This window comes from Geotrypetes seraphini, chromosome 18 (genome assembly GCF_902459505.1).
Source record: "Geotrypetes seraphini chromosome 18, aGeoSer1.1, whole genome shotgun sequence".
Lineage (NCBI taxonomy): Eukaryota > Metazoa > Chordata > Amphibia > Gymnophiona > Dermophiidae > Geotrypetes > Geotrypetes seraphini.
In genome coordinates, this window is record NC_047101.1 from 8,528,590 (window position 1) to 8,553,333 (window position 24,744).

A 24,744-nucleotide genomic window follows, 5' to 3' on the forward strand; every position below is an offset into this window, starting at 1 on the left:
TTCCATGAAGAAGCATTTCCTTAGGTGACTCCTCAGTCTATCCCCTTTCACCTTCATTCTATGTCTCCTCATTCCACAGCTCCCTCTCAGTTGAAAGAGACTAGCTTCGTGTGTATTTATGCCGTGGCATATTTCTCCCGTTATTTTTCTTCTTTTCGTTTTCACACAACAGCTGGGGCTGTTCTCCCTGGAAAAGCGGAGACTTAGAGGAGACATGATAGAAACCTTCAAGATCCTGAAGGGCACAGAAAAAGTAGACAGGGACAGATTTTTCAAATTATGGGGAACCACAAGTACAAGGGGGCACTCGGAGAAATTAAAAGGGGACAGGTTTAGAACAAATGCCAGAGAATTCTTTTTCACCCAGAGGGTGGTGGATACATGGAACGCGCTTCTGGAGGCTGTAATAGGCCGGAGCACGTTACAAGGTTTCAAAGAAGGTTTGGATAGGTTCCTAGCGGATAAAGGAATTGAGGGGTACAGATAGGAGTAGAGGTAGGTTATAGGGATAGTCTGGGACCACTGCTTAGGCAATGGGCCGCCGCGGGAGCGGACCGCTGGGCGAAATGGACCTCTGGTCTGCCTCAGCGGAGGCAACTTCTTATGTTCTTATGTTCTTAGTACAAACTGCTTCTTCTCTAAACCATGGTGGTATTTCTGTATTGGTAAGTTTGACTGGAAGCAAACCTGTTACGTGGGGCAGCTGACAGAATTCAGAGATTAACCACAAGTAGAGACATGTTTAGAGCAGCCTTCTCAGAGAAGCTTGCAGTAAATATATTGACTAGTAAGTTTGGATAATTAGGTCATTGCTGTGAGACCCTATGGAGAGAAATCCTTCCCCCCTTTAGCAAAGCGTGAAAAATAGTGCTTGTACAGCTGGGATCGCGAACTGTCAGCTTGCTAAACAAACCCGAAAGCCAAAACCCAAGTGGAGAAGCTGCAGCCGTCTGAAGTGCTAATTTGATGCTAGCCCCACTGAAATGGACTTTCAAGCTGCTTTCGGAGCAGCTGCCTGTAGCCCTTCCAAGGCTAGAGAGTTTTTGCAAGGGATGCAAATGAAGCAGCTGGCTCTCTTGAGCTTGTGGTCATGCTCTCTTGAATTCTGTGAGGGCCTCCAATGCAGCTGCTGCCAAAAACTTGTCGGCGTCAGTCACTCTCCCCCCCCCCAACATCTTTTTCTCATTCACATTTCTTGAGTCGGTTATCACCTGATTTTAACCTTTCCTTGCCAGTCGGAAATTGCGGCGAGAGAAGACGCGGCATTTAATCCATGGCCCACACGCTAGGTTGTAGAAAGGAGTAGCGCAGGGTTTGATGAACCGCAGCAGCTGCCTCGCTCTGTGGGAATGGGGTTCTGTGGGGACTTAGAATACTGGCTAACACTAGCATTTGAATGGATACCACCACATCCAGAGCGGTAAGAGGCAGCACTGGCCCCTGCTCATAAGGTCATATGAATAGTGTTACTAAGTCAGACCAATGGTCATAGAAACAAAGAAACATAGAAAAAGACGGCAGATAAGTCTGCCCACCTAATGACCCTCCCCTATTTAGCTCTGTGCAGGGATCCCATTTCTTCTTAAAATCAGGCACGCTACTTGCTTCGATCACCTGAAGTGGAAGTCTATTCCAGCAAATCAACCACTCTTTCGGTGAAAAAGTATTTCCTGGTGTCGCCGTGCAATTTCCCGCCCCTGATTTTCCATGGATGTCCTCTTGTCGCTGTCGGACCTTTGAAAAAGAAGATATCTTCCTCTACCTCGATATGGCCCGTGAGGTATTTGAACGTCTCGATCATGTCTCCCCTCTCTCTGCGTTCCTCGAGTGAGTATAGCCGTAATTTATCCAGCCGTTCCTCGTACGGGAGATCCTTGAGTCCCAAGACCATCCGGGTGGCCATTCGCTAGACTGACTCAAGCCGCAGTACATCCTTGCGGTAATGAGGCCTCCAGAATTGTACGCAGTATTCCAAATGGGGCCTCACCATGGATCTATACAACGGCATAATGACTTCAGGCTTGCGGCTGACGAAACTCCTACGTATACATCCTATGATCTGCCTAGCCTTAGATGAAGCCCGCTCCACTTGATTGGCAGTCTTCATGTCTTCACTGATGATTACCCCTAAGTCCCGTTCTGCAATAGTCCTTGCTAGGATCTCGTCCAGTAGCTCATTCTCACAGTGGCTAATCCAGGTCCCTGGTACCTGGCCTAAACCCAAGGAGTAACAGCATTCCATACAGAATCCTAAAGAACAGCAAGATTCTGGAATCCAACATAGTAGCAACATTCAAGAATCCCAAAGAGTAGCAACATTCCATGCTACCGATCCAGCAGTGGCTTCCCCCCCCCCCCCCTGTCTTTCTCAATAACAGACCCACGGACTTTTCCTCCAGGAATTTTCCAAACCTTTCTTAAAACCAGCTACGCTATCCGCTCTTACCACAACCTCCGGCAACACGTTCCAGAGCGTAACTATTCTCCGCATGAAAATTTTTTTCCTCCTATTGGTTTTAAAAGTATTACTCTGTAACTTCATCGAGTGTCCCCCTAGTCTTTGGCCCTTTTTTCGGAGTGAAAAATCGATCCACTCGTACCCGTTCGACTCCACTCAGGATTTTGTCGACTTCAATCCTATCTCCCCTCAGCCGTCTCTTTTCCAAGCTGAAGAGCCCTAACCGTTTTAGTCTTTCCTCATACGACAGGAGTTCCATCCCCTTTATCATCTTGGCCGCTCTTCTTTGAACGTCCAACACTGAGTACCAAATCCTGCTCTGTTTTATGCTTCCGGAATGAAATAGACTGAAGATGAGCCCCAAAGTGATTTGCTGGGTCAGAAACTGATGCATGAGAGGCATGAAATGGTAAATGATATCTGCTCTGAAGACAGAGGCATTACCAGTGGTGTGTCATAGGAATCAGCCCTGTAAGAGATATTGGCGAAGAGCTGTTGGAAAAGCTTTGCCTCTATGTGGACGGAATCTGCACCCAGTAGACACCCAGTAGACACCGAGTAGACACCCAGTGGAGAAGGTGGAGACGAGGGCCATGTCTGAATTCAAAAAAGCATGGGACGAGCCCAGAGGATCGCTGAGGTAGAGAAAGGAACTGTGGAACTTAAGCATTAGTATAGATGGAGAGGCAGGATATACCTTATAGCCTGTGAATGTCAGTGGGGTCATGGACCCCATGACCCATCTGTGTGTGCTGTCATTTTCTGCTTCAGTGCATTGACATGGACGCTCCAAGGTCAGATCATGCACCAATTGGCCACCCACAGGGCAAACGCTCTCTTAAAGCGTAAATGATTCCAGATGTCCATAAGAATTACGATTACTGAATATGCAAGCAATGTTGATTTCTAGGATAATATTTGTTGCTGAGGAGGTCTGATATGGCCGATTCTGGAGACCTGTGTGTTTACAAACCAAAAATATACTCAGTGACGAAAAGCAGGCAGACATAATATTTTACGATCTTTACGAGACTAGGGTTTAGGCTAGGGATTCTGGTTTAGATGAAGAATATTTAACTTGAAACACGAGAGAAATCAAATCTACGAAAGCTAAGAGCATCTCCTTATCCCCAATACTTTCCCTGTAGGGAACGTAATAATTACAGAGTGGTATATAGTGAAATGCAATAGTGCAGGATAAGATAAAAACGAAGATCCATCTAGCCCGGGGTCCTGCTTCCAGCAGTCACAAGTCCCAAAAATAGCAGGACTCCATGCCTAGTATATGTGGCACCCGGGGCCCATCATTTTTTGCCCTCCCCCTTTTACAAAACTCCTCGCTTTGTACTTTTTTTTAAACCCTGTTAGTCCAGTTAGCACTTCTTAATGCCCCCATTGTACTTAAAAAAAAATACTTGCATTCCTTTCCAGAGCACTTGCTTTTTAAAAAAAAAAATAAAAAAATTGTGGTGTAGAAATCCAAGTCAGAACCTGAATGTAGAACCAATGCTTTTAGCTCAAAGAACTGATGAATTTCCTGGACTATGTGCCCCCCTCTAGTTACATATGACTTGAGCACAAAGTATCTGATTTAGTAAAAATAAGTCAATATTAGCTCACCGCCACATGTTTGCATTCTCTGTTTGCTGTAGAACTGATCTGAAAGGATGCCGTGCGCTATGACATCGTATTGGGGAGACATAATTAAAAACGATCCACAGGTGCTTTGAAGGACCTATTAAGCCTTCAGAAAGCCAGGAAATTGCGCCGAAACCAAAAATAGCACAGTCAATCATGTGAAGCTCAGTAACCCAAGGGACAATAAAAGCGGGAGACTTGACTGAGTGCACATAAACTACGCCAATCTGTAGGCGTATATACCGCATCTTCTCTGTAACATTAGAGCTCGGTACGGTGAACAAAAAATTAAAAAAAATCTGACATAGCGCCGATTGATAGGTAAGTTCGGTCTTCTTGGGGAGAGGGTGGAGATGAGTTTCAAGTTTGGTTAAGGGAGTTGCGGACCTGGGTGACTTTGCGGTCAAAAATAGTTGCAAGATCTCGGGACGATGGTTTGATTGAGTTGGAGGAGTTGAAACTGGGCTGGATGGTTAGTTAACCCTCCATCACCTCAAGTACAAAATTAGACTATATGCCCTCCGGGAACAAGGAAAATGAGCTACAAGTGAAAAAACATGGATTTGGATTTGGTACAGATGTTTTTTCACTTGTAGCTGAATTTTAAAGAAAGTCAGACAGATGTTTTCCAAAATAAATTTGCCTTCGTTGTGCTTTTGGGCAGTTCGTGGTGTGGCGGGGTAAAAGTTGCTGGTTTGAATCCAGTATGCGCCTGTCTTGCCCCCCTCCGTTCTCTTGTGCTCAAACGTTGCACTAATTCCTGGAAGAATTTCTCCTTTTCAGAGCCTATCACTTGTATCCTGCTTTTATCGCCTACGTCAAATCTTGGAACCAAAATCCCTTAATATACTTATACACTCACTTATCATCTCTAAGCTAGACTATTGTAACTCATTATTGCTAAACATTACCCAAAAAGAAAAGAAACGGCTGCAGATTATTCAAAATCTTGCCGTTAAATTAATTCACAACGGGAAAAAATATGACCATGTACCCCCCTTTCTGATTGCCTCACATTGGCTTCCCATCAATCATCGCATCATCTTCTAAATTTCACTTTTGGTATTTAAAACTTTATCCACAAACGAACCGCAATTCATAAACAGGATACTCATCCCATGCAACTCTTCTCGCTCCCTTCGCTCATCAAGCCAAGGTCTTTTGGTAGTCCCTTCTTTGAAAGTGATCGGCACAAGACGACACGATATATTCTCAGTAGTTGCACCTCAAACCTGGAATTCTCTCCCCCAATATATTAGAGACGAAAAAGATATTAGTCGTTTCAAAACTAACTTAAAAACCCTTCTGTTTAAAGATGCGTTTACCTCCTATATGGAATAATTGCAGTGCAGCAGTCTTTAAAAAAAAAAACATTAAAAAAAAAAACCCTCCTAATGTTTTCTCCTTTCATGTTTCTCTCTTTTTTAAAATGATTAATATTGTAACCTGAATCCCTCTTCCCTTCCATCCAGTTGAGTCTGTTGGTCAAACCCCCTTTTTTTAATTTATTGTTATTATTATTACCTTGTATCTTAACATATGTTCAAATTTGGATTTTATAGTAATTCGCTTAGTGTTTTATTTGTTATCATTATTTTGTATTTTATTGTACATTCAAATTTGGATTTTAATGTACATCGCTTAGTATTTTATGTATAAGCGATTCACCAAATTTCGAATAAACTTGAAACTTAAGACGTTGGTAGAAAGAAATCTGTTTTACTTGCAGATAGGAATTTGCAAATGTCCTTATTGGTATTGACAAGGCTGCAATTTTCAGGAAACTTCTGACCCCTCTGAAAATATTTTTTCTGCTTTCCCTCCTATTGAGTGTCAAGTCTTACTGAGATGGAAGCCAGAAATATGCCATAAAGACATGGACAAGTCTCCAATGAAGGAGTGAGGTTAACAGGACGATGTGTTTGACTAAATCCCTCTGGCCAGGCCTGACAGGAAGAGAGCGTGGGTGGGCGTCCACTGCTTCTCTTTCTAAATCTTTCCTTGCTCTCATGGGATATGTCCTGGGGGAAGCCGGGATATGATGGAAGGGTGTCTCAGAAGTCCTTTGCTTAAATGATTTTCTGATCACGGAGGTGTCTCCGAGCTGGTGGGAGGTGCTTGATTGCATCATTGCAGGGCATGTCATCTTAAGGCGCAAAGTTTCTTATAGGATATAAGCTTGTTATAATTCACCACAGCTGCCACATGTGCAGCTGGCAAGAGTTATGAAGCAAAATGGCAAATTAAAAAAATAATCCTGAAAATAACAGGCCTTGCACTATCAGGGCTGATGTCCTGCTGAGCAAATTGGAAACTTCTGCCTCTCAAAACTTTATGACAAGTGACTGGAAGCGTTTGTAGCTCTTGAATATTCTACACACACTGCTCCATGCGCAGACATTGTTGACCTAAGGAAAGCCCCAGGTGCCGTCTTGGTGGGGGCGCCGACACATCTCTGCCTTCCCACGCCATGCTCCTTCCCCCCCCCCAGTACCTCTTTAAAATCTTCGCCAGCATGAGTAACTACTCTACCATGTTGCTCTGAAATCACTTCCGGGTCACGGGGACAGGAAGTGACATCAGAGGGGAAGCCAGAGCGAGCAGCAGACCGGAGAAGCTGCTCGCACTCACGCTGGCGATTTTAAAAGGTACGGGGGTGGGAAGGGAGGGTACGAGTGTGGTGAGGAAGGAGCGGGGGTTGGAGAGGAGGGGCAGAGGGTGGAAAGGAGGGCATGTGGGGGAGCCACTACCCCAGGCACCTCTTATCCTCGCTACGCCACTGGCCATATGGGTCCTGATTCAATAAATGGCATTTTGGGCCCCAGTTTATTTCCGACTGGCATTTTTAACCACGTATCTTTATCATAGGACTTCATAGGGACCCCTGAAGAAGACATTCTGTCGAAACATGGACTGTGTTGGGTCCAGGGTCCAAAGCTTTTCAGCAGACTGCGTCCTAGAGATTTTTAGGTGGTTTTTGCCAAGTTTTAATATTATTTTAATATTAGTAAAGTCCATCTCAGGAACATCATTTCTCCGCATTGTTTTTTGTTTCTTCAAAGACTGGGGATAGCGCAGGGCCCCGAAATCTTCTGAACTGCCACTGACTCCCAAGACAGTGCAGAGCACTACCAGATGCCGTCCCCCCCCCCCGCACCCCCCCCCCCCCCCGCATGCATCAGCTCATTGAAACTCTATTTTCACTCTCTTTCCTGATGATTGCAGAATTCAGGATCAAATATAATATTGTAAATCACGGCTAAGTCGTATTTTAATCTTGTTGGAAAAATAAAGCATGGAAAGGATTGAATTTCTTTCCTTTATTTTTACAGCGCTATTAACTGACTGCTATAGAGTAATGCAGACAGATTAAATACATTTGGCCTTATCTAGAAAAGGTTTTTCATGTCTCTGAGAGAGCTTTGGTTGTAGATTACATTCCTTTTCTTTCTTTGCAGCAGCTTTTTTTCCTGGTCTCCTTTGTTACCTCTTGGCCTGCGACTTCTGCAGGAGCTACAGGCAGATTAACCAACCTCTTACGTTGGCAAGAAGCAGTGGCGTGCGGTTAGGGCCTTCGGGGGATTCACCCCGGCCCCTAAAGGCCCTGCTCGCAGATGCTGCTCAGCCAATCAAATTCAGATCAATACGGTCAGGTCCTTCAGGGAGATTCAGAGAGTCCCCAGTCCAAGAACCCTGCCTTTTTCTGGTTTCTTTGTTTACTTTCTGTTTGATGCAGTTGAACTGGTTGATCATGCTACCTACTCAACAAATCAAACTGCATCAAGCAAAAAGTAAACAGACAAACCATTTGATGAATTGTGGATTTAAAACAAAATCAGTGTTGTGCTAGTCTGGAAAGGTCCTCCAGTTTTCAATGTGTCCAGGTCGCCCTCTTCGCCTCGCCCCAAACCTGATGTCCTCCTCCATTGATCTCTCTCTTCTAATGGTGTGACCAAAATAAGACAGTCGTAACTTCATCATTTGGGCTTCGATTGACTAACCGGTTTGGTCTCTTCCAGAATCGATTTGTTAGTTCTTCCGGCTGCCCACCACACGCCTAAAATCCTTCTCCCACACCAAAGCTCAAACAGTGAAGAGTGAGCAGGGCTTCTAAAATAAGCCATCTTGAATAAGTGTAAGATTCATTTTCATACACATTCCCAATGCTTGCTGGTTCACTTGCAGAGCTCTAGGGCAGCATTTTTTTCTAATGTTTTAAGTCATGCCATTGTTCTCTGTAAGCCACAAAAATAACTTTATTAAAAACTGAAGAACAGGACATCCCAGTGGCTCCAGTGCAAGTGCTGTATACCACCTTGTGGAAGATTCCCCGATTCATCCCTAAGTCAATTCTTTCTCTCTGTGGGTCAGTTGGCACTAGGGATGGTATTAAGTTGTGTTCACAGCTCGGGGGTGAAGGAAAGAGTCATGGATTCATCCTATTAGTCAAGAACAAATGTGTTTTTGAGATCTAATCCTATACGCTTATCAAGTTTTGTGATCTATGTCCGCTGTCAGGAACGCCTCAAAATGCCCCCCCACTGGTCGTGCCCTTCAACTGCAAACTGCCAAACGACGTTCCTATTCTCCCTTCATACCAACCCACTGGAATCGACTGCCCCGCTGTTAAGATTGCTTGAAGGACTCCTCAACCTTAGGAAAGCAATAAAAACAGGGAAGGGGACCAACCGCTAAGTCCACCAGTATGTAAATGAGGTTGACTACTGCCAAGATAAGTAAAAAAGATTTAAAATAAGTATGAAGATTAAGAGTAGTTTAATTCACGAAATTTAGAGGTTGAGGATAGTTGAAAATAGTAAAACTGGGAGCCTTGACCAGTGCGGATCTAATACAATGGGCTCCTTTTCGCCAAATGCTAACGCCTCCATAGAGCTTTTTTGTTTAGCGCGTGGTTTGCTAAAAACGCTAGCGCACCTTAGTAATAGGAGCCCGATAGTCTCCCCGTGAAAAATCACCCATATGGGACGGAGGAGTGCTGTTTCTGAGGTCTTCGGCTAAGACAGCATAATATTATGAGTGAAGAAAGAAGGGGGAAGAACTGAAACAAGCGCCTTCGAGTATTTCTTTAAGTTGTGTGGGGGGCATTATCCCGGCATTCTAGAACCCTGTGCCTATAAAACCGGACTGTTCCTGACTCACCCATGTCCCTAAGTGACGCGCTTTAACTGGTTTTAATCAGTGTGATAATTGACCAAGATCTTGTGAAAAAAAATGAAGGTACCGGGAGGCACCCATGAAGATTGGCACTGGAACCACATCTACGCTTGGCACCTGGCAGCGCCTAAGGTCAAAGAAGGCGTAGTTAGGGGCAGAGATGACCCTTAGGTGCCATCAGCCACGATTCGGAGTCAAATGTAGGCCTTTAATACCTAACCAACATTCCTGGCACCTAACTTTCTCTGTAGCAGACATTCTGTTAATGGCGAAACACAAAAATGGACCTATTCAATACAATATCGGTGATTCAACAAATGACACACAGTGGCTCATTTTCAAAGCACTTAGACTTACAAAGATCCATAGGTTAACCTTGTAAGTCTTAGGGGCAAATTCTATAAGAAGTGGCCAAAAGTTGGGCACCGATATAGGCACCGTTCAGCGCGATTCAAGCACAATTTGGGTGCTGTTTAGTGAATCACGCTGAGCGCCACCTATTTTGGAGGCACCCAGTAAAGCTCTGGGCCCAACTAAAAGTTAAGAGCACGCTTAAGAGCAGCGATTCTGCAAAAAGGTGCCTAACACGTAGCCACGCCCACGCCTAACATGCAAAGCGCCTATTTTTTTTTTTTTTTTAAGGCCGCCAAAATGTTTAGAGGCGCCTTGTTACAGAATCGCTCTTTCTTGATAGGCGCCTAAGTTTCAATTATTGCTGATTAAAAAGCTTACACTTCTCCCTCGTCATTCGCGGGGAGTTCCCGACGTAGTCTCGAGAGGCTACGGGAACTCCCAGCAGCCATTTCCTCATGGCGATCTGCACGGGGCAGGAGCGTAGGAAGATCGCTCCTGCCCCGAAAGCCCTCTAGAGCACCAGGTAAGGCCGGGAAGGCGGCAGGGAGGAAAAAAAGATGGATTTTTTTTACATTAAGACTGTTTTTTGTTTTTTTTTTTTTTCCCCCCTCCCCAGAAAAAAATTGCGATTATATGAAACCACGAGTGCAGGAACCGCGAATGGGAAGGGGGAAGTGTAATTGAGCTTGTTAGTCGATTTAGACCGGCGCCTCCAAAATAGGTGCCTACCTTTAGGTACCGGTTACAGAATTTGGGCCTAAGTGCTTTGAAAATACACTTCACACTGTTTACATAAATAAAATGGGGGAGGGGCAAATTCCTGGCTAGTTTCATGGCGCCAGATCCAGCCCTAGAAGCACGAAGAGTGTAATGAAACTGCTGGGTTAAACAAAATTGAAGTAGAAAATATTTCAATTAAAGTTACACCAACCCAAACATCTGGTGCTTCCTCTCCCTCCCCTCCCCTCCCCCCATTAATTTCATCCCCTTGTTAGAGAATCACCGCTTTAGGATATGATTGATCACTTTGTTAAACATGTAGTGATGAGTCCAAACACCTGAGGAAGTTCAAAGAAGCCTTGTAACCACATCTCAGCACGCATCGTGCCTCCGTATCGCTAGTACTGTCTGGCAAGCGTCCTGCATAGCTTCAGTCCTGAATAATTTCAAGCAAACCTGCCATGAATTGTATCCCAGGGCTTTCGCTTGGGTTTAAGCTAACCGAAAGGATTAATTTAAGGACAGGAGTTCAAATGTTTCACTGACGCTGAAACCGTGGATTGAAGACAAAGTTTTATTTTATTTTTCTTTCCAGCTTATGATTTATCTTTAATCTTATCTATTGTTTTGCCTTTTGTCTTTGTTTTGTTCTATTTCTATCATTTAAATTTCTCCAGAATTCTACTGTTCAACGGCTCCCCCTTCTGCTTCTATTCCTTTCTCTCCTCTCTTCTACCTTCCAAAGTATTTAGATCAATGCTGTCTTGTTAAAATGTTTATTTTATTTTTATTTTTCCTCTAACTCTACTTTTCACTTCTCTATTACCCTCCAGGTACTTTAGTTAGATTGTGAGCCTTCGGGACAGTAAGGGAATTTTTCAAGTACCTTTCTTATTTCTAATCTTAATGTATATTTTCTGTAAACCGCTTAGAACCTAACGGATGGAGCGGTATATAAGAAATAAATTACATTACATTACATTACATGGACCATTTGGCCTTCATCTGCCATCATGTTTCTAGGTTTCTATAACCATAAAGCTCTATGACATCACAATGCAGGCAAAGAGCCTTAGCCAATGGGAAGAAGATATGCAAATGTTAAGAGCCTTAGCCAATAGGGAGAGGAGGAGATAGTGGATGCTGCAGAATTCTACTGTTCAACGGCTCCCCCTTCTGCTTCTATTCCTTTCTCTCCTCTCTTCTACCTTCCAAAGTATTTAGATCAATGCTGTCTTGTTAAACTGTTTATTTTATTTTTATTTTTCCTCTAACTCTACTTTTCACTTCTCTATTACCCTCCAGGTACTTTAGTTAGATTGTGAGCCTTCGGGACAGTAAGGGAATTTTTCAAGTACCTTTCTTATTTCTAATCTTAATGTATATTTTCTGTAAACCGCTTAGAACCTAACGGATGTAGCGGTATATAAGAAATAAATTACATTACATTACAAATGTTTCAGCTTTTGTGCACAATCGGTTCAGGATGTCTGCACCCAGGTCCACAGCTTACATTTCCAATCAGTTTGATTTCTGTGTGAACCTGAAGTCCTAGAGAATTTCATTTCTGTAATCCATGTAGGTGTTCGGGAAATAAATACTTCTCTAATGGTTAACTTTAGAGTGTGTCCATTTTGCTACCATTTTCATAGTATAACGGACTCGCTTATAACGGAACCTCGTCTATAGCGGACGAGGTCCGCTGGTCCCGGCCGTGCGCCTTTACAAACATGCAGAAAAGCACCGCATATAGCGGACTCGCAGATAACGGAATTTTGCATATAACGGACAAACAATTTGGTCCCCAGAGCCGCTTTTAGCTGTGGCTTTGTTCGGCTATAACGGACATGCAGGCTCCGCCTACAAGGCGCGTGGCATGCCGGTGATACAGTATCAAAATGCAGCCCAGAATAAAATGACAGAGTATTTTTCTTTCCAGTACACTTCCCCCTCCCCATTCGCGGTTTCGGTAATCGCGATTTCACATATTTGCGATTTTTGGGGGAGGGGGAAAAAAGAAAAAAAAAACATCGTTAAGTCTTCCCCCTGGCATCCCGGCCTTACCTGGTGGTCTAGCGGGCTTTCGGGGCAGGAGCGATCTTCCTACGCTCCTGCCCCGTGCAGATCGCCATTAGGAAATAGCTGTAGGGAGTTCCCGTCGTAGTCTCGAGAGACTACGGGAACTCATAGCAAATGCAAGCAGTGTCTCACTTCTGTCTCACCACACAATTGTTTCCCACGTACTCACCTTTATAGGACCCCCAGGGACCCCTGAAGAAGACTTTTTGTTGAAACGCGGACCGTGTTGGGTCCTGTATCCCTAGCGGACTAGGTCCTTTAAGGCTCTTATGTGGATGATTTATTTTTATGTCAAAGTGTACCTTTGGAACTTTGACACTTTCAAATAAAGTCCATTTAGGAACATTGTCACTCCACAGAGTTTTTTTTTGTTTTCTCTGGATTTTCTTCTTTGTGGATATTTTGGGGTCAATTCCTTTTGTTTTTTGCTACTTAGGATTTCAAAGTGTTTGAGGCTTGCGCACATGAGGACGGAGCTTAGGCATTGGTGGAATCAGGCATTATGACATCACAGTCTGAGCTCTAGAATGTTGCAAACACAAGCAGTGTCTCACTTCCGGCTCACCACACAATTGTTTCCCACATACTCACCTTTATAGGACCCCCAGGGACCCCTGAAGAAGACTTTTTGTCGAAACGCGGACCGTGTTGGGTCCTGTATCCCTAGCGGACTAGGTCCTTTAAGGCTCTTATGTGGATGATTTACTTTTATGTGGATGGAATTATTTTATGTGGATGATTTCAGTGGACCTTTGGAACTTTGACACTTTCAAATAAAGTCCATTTGGGAACATCGTCACTCCACTGAGTTTTCTTGGTTTTTTCTAGAGACATCAGGAAAAATGATGACTCGTTGGCCACAAAACAGGTCTCGTTGTTTCAAAAAAATATAATTTCAAGATAGCCTGTTTTTCTAACTCTGTCTTGAAAGCTACAAGAAGCGTTGCCTGTTTATTTATTATGTCTTTAAAAAAAAAAAAAAAAATCTTTATTAAATTTCCAAACTACCATTATGGGCTCCTTTTATCAAGCCGCGCTAGCGGGGTTAACGCTCGTGATGTTTCATCACGTGCTAACCCCCGCGCTGGCCAAAAACTACCACCTGCTCAAGAGGAGGCGGTAGCGGCTAGCAGTGCCGGTTTAATGCAGGCTATTACGCGCATTACACCGCTAGCGCGGCTTGATAAAAGGAGCCCTATGTCTTTAGAGGATTCGAGAAACTGTGATCCATTCAAGCTATCAGGTGAAACTAGTTTGTCTGTATCACCTTCTGCTGTTTCCTTAGAAGCTCTGGGGATGTAATAGAGATTGTCAGGTTCAAAAGTAGCCACATTAGTAGAAAAAAAGAGCCCAAGAGCTAGTCTCGATGGGCGACTATAACAATGGGCTGGATGGCCCAAGTAGTTGCCCATGTTGAGACAGTTTCTAAGGGTATGGGAGAGGTAGTTGAGTAAGAGTGGGTTGGAGGAGGAAAGGAGGGACTTGGTTTCCCGCCAGGAGGCCGGGAATGGATTGGAGGGGCAAGGGGAAGCAGGGAATGCTGGGAAGGGGTTTATAGGTTGCATCCCTCTGAGGAACAGTGCGCATCACTGTCCCTCGGAGGCAACTCTTGGGATGTAATAGAGATTGTCAGGTTCAAAAGTAGCCACATTAGTAGAAAAAAAGAGCCCAAGAGCTAGTCTCGATGGGCGACTATAACAATGGGCTGGATGGCCCAAGTAGTTGCCCATGTTGAGACAGTTTCTAAGGGTATGGGAGAGGTAGTTGAGTAAGAGTGGGTTGGAGGAGGAAAGGAGGGACTTGGTTTCCCGCCAGGAGGCCGGGAATGGATTGGAGGGGCAAGGGGAAGCAGGGAATGCTGGGAAGGGGTTTATAGGTTGCATCCCTCTGAGGAACAGTGCGCATCACTGTCCCTCGGAGGCAACTCTTGGGATGTAATAGAGATTGTCAGGTTCAAAAGTAGCCACATTAGTAGAAAAAAGAGCCCAAGAGCTAGTCTCGATGGGCGACTATAACAATGGGCTGGATGGCCCAAGTAGTTGCCCATGTTGAGACAGTTTCTAAGGGTATATAAACAAAGAAACATAGAAATAGACGGCAGATAAGGTCCATGGCCCATCTAGTCTGCCCACCCCAATGACCCTCCCCTACCTTTCTCTGTGAATAGATCCCACGTGTCTATCCCATTTGGCCTTAAAATCAGGCACGCTGCTGGCCTCAATAACCTGAAGTGGAAGACTATTCCAGCGATCAACCACTCTTTCAGTGAAAAATAATTTCCTGGTGTCCCCGTGCAGTTTCCCGCCCCTGATTTTCCACGGATGCCCCCTTGTTGCCGCGGGACCCTTGAAAAAGAAGATATCTTCTTCCACCTCGATGCGGCCCGTGAGATACTTGAATGTCTCGATCATGTCACCCCTCTCTCTGCGTTCCTCGAGTGAGTACAGCTGCAACTTATCCAGCCGTTCCTCATACGGGAGACCCCCCCTTTTTACTTATTCAGTTGGGGCTTTACTTCATGCTCATTAATTTTTACTGTAATATCAGATGAGTATTGACATAAATTCAAAATGGTTTTTTGTAATGATGACTCTTCTATTAACTCTTAGCCTTTCATCAGTTAGAGTGATCACTTTATCTTTAGGGAGAACATCAGAGTCTGGTCCCGTAGCCCCCTGCACAGGGGTCAGCCCTTTAGCTCCCATTAAAGATCGTCCTGAAACCTCCAGTCCAGATAATATAGATCAGTGGTCTCAAACTCGCGGCCCCGCCAGGTACTATTTTGAGGCCCTCAATATGTTTATCATAATCACACAAGTAAAATAAAACCGTCTCTTTAGCTATAAATGACAATATTATTATTAAGACGTAGCCAAAAGGAAAGTTTATAAACTATAAAAGAGTTTTACCTCGTTAAAAAATTGTCATTTCTTTAATAAGACATTAACTATTTTTTTCTGAGGCCCTCCAAATACCTACAAATTTAAAATGTGGCTCTGCAAAGGGTTTGAGTTTGAGACCACTGATATAGATAGTTGTAGGGATGGGACTGCTCCCTCAGTCTGGGGGGGGGGGAGACTCTACTGTCCCAACAGAATATGGTGGTTGAAGAGGTGGTGAGGGTTTCCCAGAGGATAATGAGGCAGCTTGAATATCTAAAGTTACCTGCTCTTCCACATGTGACAAAACGGGAGCCATAAGATGACGATTCATCGGGCCCATCATCAAAGTAAGTGGAATGACTTTGGCCTTCCTCTTGCCCATAGTAGTAGGATTCGATATATCTGCTCCCTACTCCTCTTGGGCTCCGAAGGGGTTCAAAAGGAACGTGTCGTGCCCTTTTGGCTCACGGTCCAAGGCCTGCGATCCCGGGCCATGTACCGCCGCCATCCGGCGATTTAAAGAGCCCAGCAAGGACCCTTCTCGGCTGGCTGGGGCTCGGGCAGCTGCGGGACTGCTTGTCTTACAGTTTTCAATCATCAACACGTTGAACACAGTAAAGGCAAAAGAGACAAATTCCTGTAGGAAAAGTCCATAGTCTGTTATTAAGACATGGGGGAAGCCTCTGCTTGCCCTGGATCGGTAGCATGGGTGTTGCTACTCTTTGGGTTTTGGCCGGGTACTAGGGACCTGGATTGGCCCCCGTGAGAACGGGCTACTGGGCATGATGGGCCATTGATCTGATCCAGTAACGCCGTTCTTATGGATAGACAGCTAAAATACATTGTTAGACAGGTATTGTTGTCTGGGTGTTGACATACACCGGGCGCTGTTGTCTCTCTCCTTGGCATCCTAAGGGGCTTCTCAGGGAACCACTATGTGATAAGAACTGGGATTAGATGAGAGATGGGGTTACATTCTCAACATGAAACCTTCCACATCACAGATAATAACCAAAGCTCTGGACATCAGAGGGAAGGTGTTCAACCTACTTATTTTCTTGTTGACTGGGTTGAGATTCCACTGAAAATACAGGTTTCACCGTACAATCTACTCATTGAATAGTGCTGAATGGACAGGAAGTTAAGCTTCTTCATTCCATGTGCTTAGATTTCTGAAGGGAAACACCTCCTGTCACTTGCACGCAGTTGGGGCTTTACTTCAAAACAGACGCTCTTTGATAACTACAAGTCACATGTATTTACTTGTAAAAAATCTATCTAATTCAAAGCAACAACACCATATTTTGAAGAAGGATTTCATGACGGCCCGTTAGGCAGGATGTGTCTGTGTCCCATCAGATCCCACGTGTACATCTGTTCCCCATTCATACACGGTAACATTGGTATTAATATCGTGGTTCAATGGTTTATAGCCTCGGATAGTAAACTCTGTCTCTAAATGGAAGCAATTTTATTTTTCACTGTAAGACCGAAGAGCAAAAATGTTGCTATAATGTGGAGCAGGTTTCAAGGATGGTGAAGTGTACATATCACAAATTTTCATATGATTAACCATTAAAAAACTGGCAAACCTCCAGCAGCCATAATGCCTTGTGTCCAACATCTGTCTCTGTTCATTACTTTTGAGCCGAGGTATTGAAGGGAAGGTCTAGATTATAAAATTGCCATCCTCGGAAATGGTTTTTCTCCAAAAGTAGTGTTAAGGCTATTTGACACACATGGAAGAAATCAGCAACTCTCCGGATAACCAGACAACGCGGTAATCATTCTAGCAACAGCTGTTTAACCACTGCCCCATAAGCCATTGCTTCTCAACCCAGCGCCATCAGGTTTTCGGGATATCCACAATGAACGCGCATTCAGTGGCGTAGTAATGGGGGTGGAGCGGTCCGCCCTGAGTGCCGACTTGGTAGGGCCCCGCTCCCCGCTGGGCGTGCACGTTGCTTCCCTTCCCCCGTACCTCGGTAACGCTCCTGGCATGAGCAGCGACCCCCCGAGCTGCTGTAGCGCCAGCTTCGGATCGTCCTCCGACGCCACTCCCTAGGTGCGGACCCAGGAAGTGATATCAGAGGAAGAGCCGACGCTGGCGCAGCAGCAGCTCGGGGGGTTGCTGAACGTGCCAGGAACGTCACCGAGGTACGGGGGAAGGGAAGCGGCATGCACGTGCGGCAACGGAGGCGGTTGGGGAAGGAGCAGGGGGTGGAGGGGAGGATATGTGCCTGTGCCCTCACTAAGGGCGCCTTTTATCAAGCCGCACTAGCAGGGGATAACGCGCGTGACTTTTCATCACGCGCTGCCCAAAAACTACCACCTGCTCAAGAGGAGGCGGTAGCAGCAAGCGCGTCCGGTGGTTTAGCACGTGCTATTACGTGCGTTTTAAAGTTTGTAAAAGGAGCCCTAAAACAATGGCCGGTGCGGTTCGCCCCCCCCCCCCTTTTTACACCACTGGGTGCAAATGTTCTAGAACAGGCCATAATGCAAATTCATGCGTAACCCTAATTATTGCCAATTCGGTGCTTGTTAACATCAATCAATGGCTCATATCGCCTGATTAGCTAATTCATTTCTGGATGAGTGACTTAGACGGATTGTGGGTGTGGCCAAAAAACGATCCCCATGGGGGTTTCTTTTGGAGATGGGCAAAGCCACTGCATTTCCTTATGGCGGTGTGCCCCTGAGACTCCAAATGTGCTGCCGCACCCTGAGGAGGAAGAGAGGCGCCTGCCAGCTGACTTCCCTACGCAGTTACGGCGCCAGTGCCGCCCGATTCGCCGAAGGCCTGCATGCTACCCGCTTCTCTCTAGCGTCCTCCGGCTTTCCCCCCCCCCCCAGCCTCCCGGTCTCGCCTTTAAAGCTAATCACAGCAGCCTGCAGAGCATCGCTGGTAGGTCAAATGATTTTCTTTTCAATGTGTCCCTTTTGAGAATTGATATCTGCTGTGTATATGAAAAATGAATGGAAAAAAATTGCATTACAATTAGTAAAGGGGGCGGGATCTGGGGGCCGAGTTTGGGCGGGCCTAGGGAAGTCTGTGGTTGGGGTACTCGGTTGATATTTGGTAGACTTAGGGGGTGCTTAGCTTGGAGTAGTCGAGAAACCGCTGCTGTAGGCAATCAGCTGGCGCCAGGGCCTCTCCTTCTCTCCGGCACCCCCTACTGGCGTCTCAGGGCCCCTCTGGAGGGCCTCTGCACAGGCGCGGACGTCGACGTGATGATGTCGCGCATAGGTGTGATGACATCACCGCGACGTCTGTGCATTCTGGGCGCCTCAAGCCGTGGCCACTACCTTTGGTGTGTCCCGGCTGGAGAAAATTTGCGAGACGCTGCCTTACGGTAACCTGAATGTGCCTAAGGGCTCCTTTTATCGAGCGGCGCTAGCGGGGTTAACGCGCGTGACTTTTCATCACGCGTTAACCCCCGCACTGGCTATAAACTACCGCCTGCTCAAGAGGAGGGGGGTAGCGGCCAGCGTGCAGTATTACACGCGTTAAACCGCTGGCGTGGCTTGATAAAAGGAGCCCCAAGTGTAAGCTGCAAACATAAATACAGGGGTAGGGAACTCCGGTCCTCGAGAGCCATATTCCAGTCAGGTTTTCAGGATTTCCCCCAATGAATATGCATTGAAAGCAGTGCATGCAAATAGATCTCATGCATATTCATTGGGGAAATCCTGAAAACCCGACTGGAATACGGCTCTAGAGGACCGGAGTTCCCTACCCTTGCGCTAGTGACAAGAGGCATCTTCTAAAGCAGGGGTTTCAAAGTCCCTCCTCCAGGGCCGCAATCCAGTCGGGTTTTCAGGATGTCCCCAATGAATATGTATGAAATCTATTTGCATGCACTGCTTTCGATGCATATTCATTGGGGAAAACCCGACTGGAATATGGCTCTTGAGGACAGGAGTTCCCTACCCCTGCATTAAATAAAGAAATATTTAAGAAAGCAAAAACAAAAGGTGGGGGGAGGATTTGTTACAAAGGTAACAAGATCCTTCATACGGGAATGGGATGAAGTTCAGACTCCAGTCCGAACCTGGATTAGCCTTTTCTTCAGCACCATCAGCGTCCGGACTTGCTGCCCACCTGAAGACGAAGCCGGCTCGATCCCTTTTCCTTTTAGGGATTTCTCTCGCTTCCAGCTCTGCCAGGAAAACTCCTTTCCAGCGAGGGGCGGAGCCGGCGAGAGGCTGAGCCAGGCTCCGCCCCCTCCGCGAGGCTCTCGAGTCGGGCCGAGGACGCGGAGGAGCGCGTTCGAACGCAGAGAGAGAGCGCAGACGGGGCGCGCAGTGAGAGCTCCGGCGATGCCGCAGGCGGTCACCCTCAGCGGACCATCCCCCTGGGGCTTCAGGCTGGTGGGGGGCAAGGACTTCAGCACCCCCCTCACCATCTCAAGGGTAAGTGAACGCGGAGCTCGTCGGCTGAGCACGTTGTCCGGGGGGGGGGGGGGGGGGGTTTGATCTGGGCTGCAAACTGCGGAGCTGGCAGGAGCGATTGCCCGCAAATGCCCGGGTTCCTTGTCTGCCTGCGCGTCTAGTCGCCCGGGAGCGCGCGTATTACTTCTTGTGGACATCCAGAGGGCTTTAAACGAATAAGTAATGAGATCCTTTGCAATCTGAGGTTCCCGGAGGGGGTGGGGGGGGCGCTTGCATGAGTCCAGTGATCTAAGGACTGGGGAGGGGGGGCTAGTTAGTTCAAGTCGGTTTTCAACCGGCCTTGCTCTTTGTTTCTGAAATATGTCAATAGTTCAAGTATAAGGGGGAAAAAAATCTCTCTTTGTGTCTGAATCTAAGTCGGTGGGACTTTACCATCCATTCCTGAATCACCAGTGCAGCACCAGTGAAACCAATAAGGGAGTTGAAATGATGGTCTGGTTCATTCAAGGACTTTACAAATAAATACTGTGGAACCACCAGGTTCTGTACTGATGTTTTTTTAAAAGAATTGATTGGATTAAAAAAAGACTGGAACGGAAAGAAATGGGAGAACGTAGATTTAAAAAAAAAAAAAAAAAAAAAATCTTGGTTGAAAGCATAGGTGCCAGCTTTGTGGGTGCTTGAGCACCCACAATGTTTTGCAAATTCGGTGACTGTGTCTAGGAAGGGGTCAATAACTGAAAAATTGGCTTGAAAGTATTATTCAGCGCTGTCCTTCTGTGAGTCGATAGCGTAGCTGGTTTTAAGAAAGTTTTGGACAAGTTCCTGGAGGAAAAGTCCATAGTCTGTTATTGAGAAAGACAAGGGGGAAGACGCTGCTTGCTCTGGATCGGTAGCATGGAATGTTGCTACTCCTTGGGTTTTGGCCAGGTCCTAGTGACCCGGACTGGCCACCGTGAGAGCGGGCTACTGGGCTTGATGGACCATTAGTCTGACCCAGTCAGGCTATTGTTATGTTCTTAAACAGTGGGAAGGGGTAAAATGCGGACCTGACGGACCTCGCGGATCTAAACCCGCACGTCCTTAAAAATCTGAGGTCCGTGACGCTTGTAGTTAAGTTTCTAGCTCTGGCAGACCTCGGTGACAATTTAGCGCTGATGGATCCGTCTCAGCATAGGGAGGGAAAAGTATTAGGATCCGTCAGCGCTACAATGTCATCGAGGTCTGTCAGAGCCGATTTACTGGGGCTGCAGGAAACCAGTTTAAAGGATTCGTTTTAGAGCCGCCCCAGCACTTGCACTAGTCTCTGGCTCTGACAGACCTCGGTGACATTTTAGTGCTGACGGATCCTAATACTTTTCCCTGGTTCATAGACATAATCGCGGAAGACAAAGGCGCGCGCCGACAACTGAGCACAAGATGGAGGCGCGCGCCGAAGAAAATGACTGTTTTTAGGGGCTCCAACGGGGGGTTTTGTTGGGGAGCCCCCCCACTTTACTTAATACAGATCGCGGCGGCGTTGGGGGTGGGTTTGGGGTGTTGTAACCCCCCACATTTTACTGGAAACTTAACTTTTTCAGTAAAATGGGGGGGTTACAACCCCCCAAACCTCCCACAATGCGGCGCGATCTGTATTAAGTAAAGTGGGGGGTTCCCCCCCACGCCTCCCCGTCGGAGCCCCTAAAAACAGTAATTTTCTCCGGCGCGCGCCTCTGCGCTTGCGCTCAATTGTCTGCGCACGCCTTTGTTACGGCGCGCTTTTGACCTGACACCCTTTTCCCTCCCTATGCTGAGACGGATCCGTCGGCGCTAAATTGTCTCCGAGGTCTGTCAGAGCCAGAAACTACCTACAAGCGGCAGGGACCTCAGATTTTTAAGGACGTGCGGGTTTAGATCCGTGAGATCTGCGTTTTACCTCTTCCCTTAAGCAGCATTTTATTTGACTTTATATGGATGGGCCTCTCTAAGGATAAGGAACTTGCAGTTTTTTGCTGGGTTAATGCAATTTCGAATCAGAAGGACCAAGATATGTTGTTATTTAATGGCAATTCTTACACATTGATCTTTGCAAAACACTGCAGAATTTCTTGGGAGGAGACACTCTGCTGGCATTTCATGCTGGTGCAATTAATTGAGGGAAATAGCGAAGGGTGTGGGATGAACACAGAAGATTTAGAATCAGAAAATAATATTAAATATTGAACTAGGCCAGTTACTGGGCAGACTTGCACGGTCTGTGTCTGTGTATGGCCGTTTGGTGGAGGATGGACTGGGGAGGGCTTCAATGGCTGGGAGGGTGTAGATGGGCTGGAGTAGGTTTTGATGGAGATTTCGGCAGTTGGAACCCAAGCACAGTACCGGGTAGAGTTTTGGATTCTTGCCCAGAAATAGCTAAGAAAAAAAAAATTAAAATTGAATCAGGTTGGGCAGACTGGATGGACCATTCGGGTCTTTATCTGCCGTCATCTACTATGTTACTATGTGTGTCGTGTGTTCAGATCCTTTAAACCAGGGGTGTCAAAGTCCCTCCTCGAGGGCCGCAATCCAGACGGGTTTTCAGGATGTCCCCAATGAATATGCATGAGATCTATTTGCATGCACTGCTTTGATTGTATGCTGATAGATCTCCTGCATATTCATTGGGGAAATTCAGAAAACCCGACTGGATTGCGGCCCTCAAGGAGGGACTTTGACACCCCTGCTTTAAACGAAACCTCTCATTTCCACCTGGTGTTGGCGTCATTGTCGCTTGAACGTTGCACAGTTAGCGCGTTGCAGTGATGCTGTTACACTGAGGTCCCGATGCTCTAAAATCGCTGTTAAGATCCTGTGGGTCGCCGTGGTGCCGGTAATTTGAAACAACTTCACATGCAATTGAGTTTGGTGGAGGTCCGCCATAATCCCATCTGATTGGTCATAGGAGAAAGTGACCGTTGTATTTCTTTCTTTAATTCAATCTATATCCCGTCCTCCCCAGAGAGTTCAGAACGAGTTACAAGGTAACATACATAATAATTAAACAAACGAGATACAGACAATTAAGGCAATAAGACTAAAGTGATATTTGTCCAATATGGCCCTAATGAATATGCATGGGGCAATAGAATTTGAAATGTACTCTTGCTTGTATTGGGAGCCAGTGTGAGTCGTGGTATGCCTCTGTGATGTGGTCGTATTTATGCCAGATTAGAGTTGGTGTAAATCGATCCTGCTGCTACGTGCTACCCTCATTAAGCAGTGCCCAACTCGGAGCGCTCTTTGTGTAGAGCAACGTTCAGAGCCAATTTTTTTACTGCGGATTTTTCACCGCCATATATAAATCTGGGTCATTGTGCGCTGGTGACACCTAGTGGCTGGATTTAGAACCCACAGTTGCAGGGATCCAATGACTGGAACCGAATAAACTGAGAGGGTCATAAAACAGAGGGCGGAGTCTTTGGGCTGCTGATGCTGAAGCTCGTGGCACCAGGATCTCGGCCCTGATTCCAACTGAGCTGCAAGCTTCATGGCACAAGAGAAAACTGCCAGATCTAATGTTAAAACTGGAAGTTTGGACTCGGGAACAAAAATGTCCATAAATATGATTCTTTTGCTTAAATCTAAAAGATTATTTTTGTACCCCAAGGAAAGTAAAGGGGGCTAACAGCTGTGAGTTATCAGTGTGGTTCATCAGTTCACAGAACAATTGGTCTTCTTTCATCCAGGGGCAGACAGAATCGGGATGAAAGAGGTTGGCAAACATTTGACTTTCTGAATAAGTGACTGACTGCACAGGGTCGCTGCAATTTCCCTTGGTACTGATATGTTTATGTTCATTTTATACTTGATATACTTACACCACGCTCTCTCCGATCTACAGTCCAAAAGCTCATAGTAGTCCCTTCCTTGAAAGTCATCGGAACCAGACGCCCCACAACTCTGGAATATTTTTCCTCAATATATAAGAGAGGAAAATAATCTCGGCCGTTTTAAAAATAACTTAAAAAGCTTTCTCTTTAAAGATGCTTTTAATCTTTAAATTATATCCAAATTGTAAAGTACTTACCCTCCAGGATTATACTACTCCCTCCTAATGTTTTTTTCCATTTATGGTTCTTTTTTCTCTACTTTAAAGCATTGATATGTAACTTTATTCCTACATTCCTTGTGTATCAACTAGTTTGTAAGTCTATTTTTATTCATTATTTTTAAATTTTTAAATAGTATGTCTATTTTTATTCTATTGTTACTCGCTTAGTAAATGTGAATAAGCGATTTATCAAATCAAAATAAAACTTGAAACTTGATAATCCCACCTTAGCAAATATGCTGAACAAATAATATAAAATCATAAAATGATGAAAAAGAATGCCATTAATAAAAGGATAGACTCCATTAAACAAGCTGAGTAAGCCCAGCCACTCTCAAACTGTTGTGGGGCCAGAGGCAGCTTATCAGACGTCGGACTCTCCGGTCTGATCTCCAAAAGCTTCATTACAAACTGTGTCTTAAGGGCTATTTTGAATTTCTGGCAGCATTGTTCGGTGGGAGTATACCAAGGACGATCGTTCCATTACTTGGGGCCTAAAAAAATAAAAGGCCAAGGTCCGGATTCTATGAAAGTCATCTAAACTGGCTGTTGCCTTGAAAAAAGTGCTGGTGACGTGTCAGACATGCGTAGGTGCCGTGAACAAAATTCTGGCTAGCGATGCCTAAGAAAAATTTAGCCTCTGGTAAGGTAGGCCAGGATTTTAAAGGCCTATATTAACAGTGCCTAAGGTGTTTTGAGAATTGGGCCTAGCAGTGCCTAAGGCAGGCGTGGGCAAACTTTTTGACTCGTGGGCCACAATGGGTTCTTAGATTTGACAGAGGGGCCAGACCAAGAGCATCTTTCTATCCCTCCATCCTCCCATCCCCCTGTGCAGCAGAACCCTTGTCCAGCTTCTATCCTTCCCTCCCTCCTATCCCTCGTGCAGCAGAACCCGTGCCCAGCTTCCATCCTTCCCTCCCTCCCATCCCTCATGCAGCAGAACCCTTGCCAAGCTTCCATCCTTCCCTTCCTCCCAT

General features: G+C 45.8%; 1 protein-coding gene across 1 annotated transcript in view; it reads left to right on the top strand.

Moving 5' to 3' along the window:
- The first annotated feature begins 19,460 nt into the window (after positions 1 to 19,460).
- The window catches only part of PDLIM4 (PDZ and LIM domain 4), a 90,715-nt gene continuing 85,431 nt past the window's right edge, over positions 19,461 to 24,744 (top strand). The window contains exon 1 of the mRNA XM_033927476.1: positions 19,461 to 19,719. Coding sequence (XP_033783367.1) covers positions 19,627 to 19,719 — 93 coding nt within the window. The 5' untranslated portion in view covers positions 19,461 to 19,626. The remainder of the gene's footprint in view (positions 19,720 to 24,744) is intronic.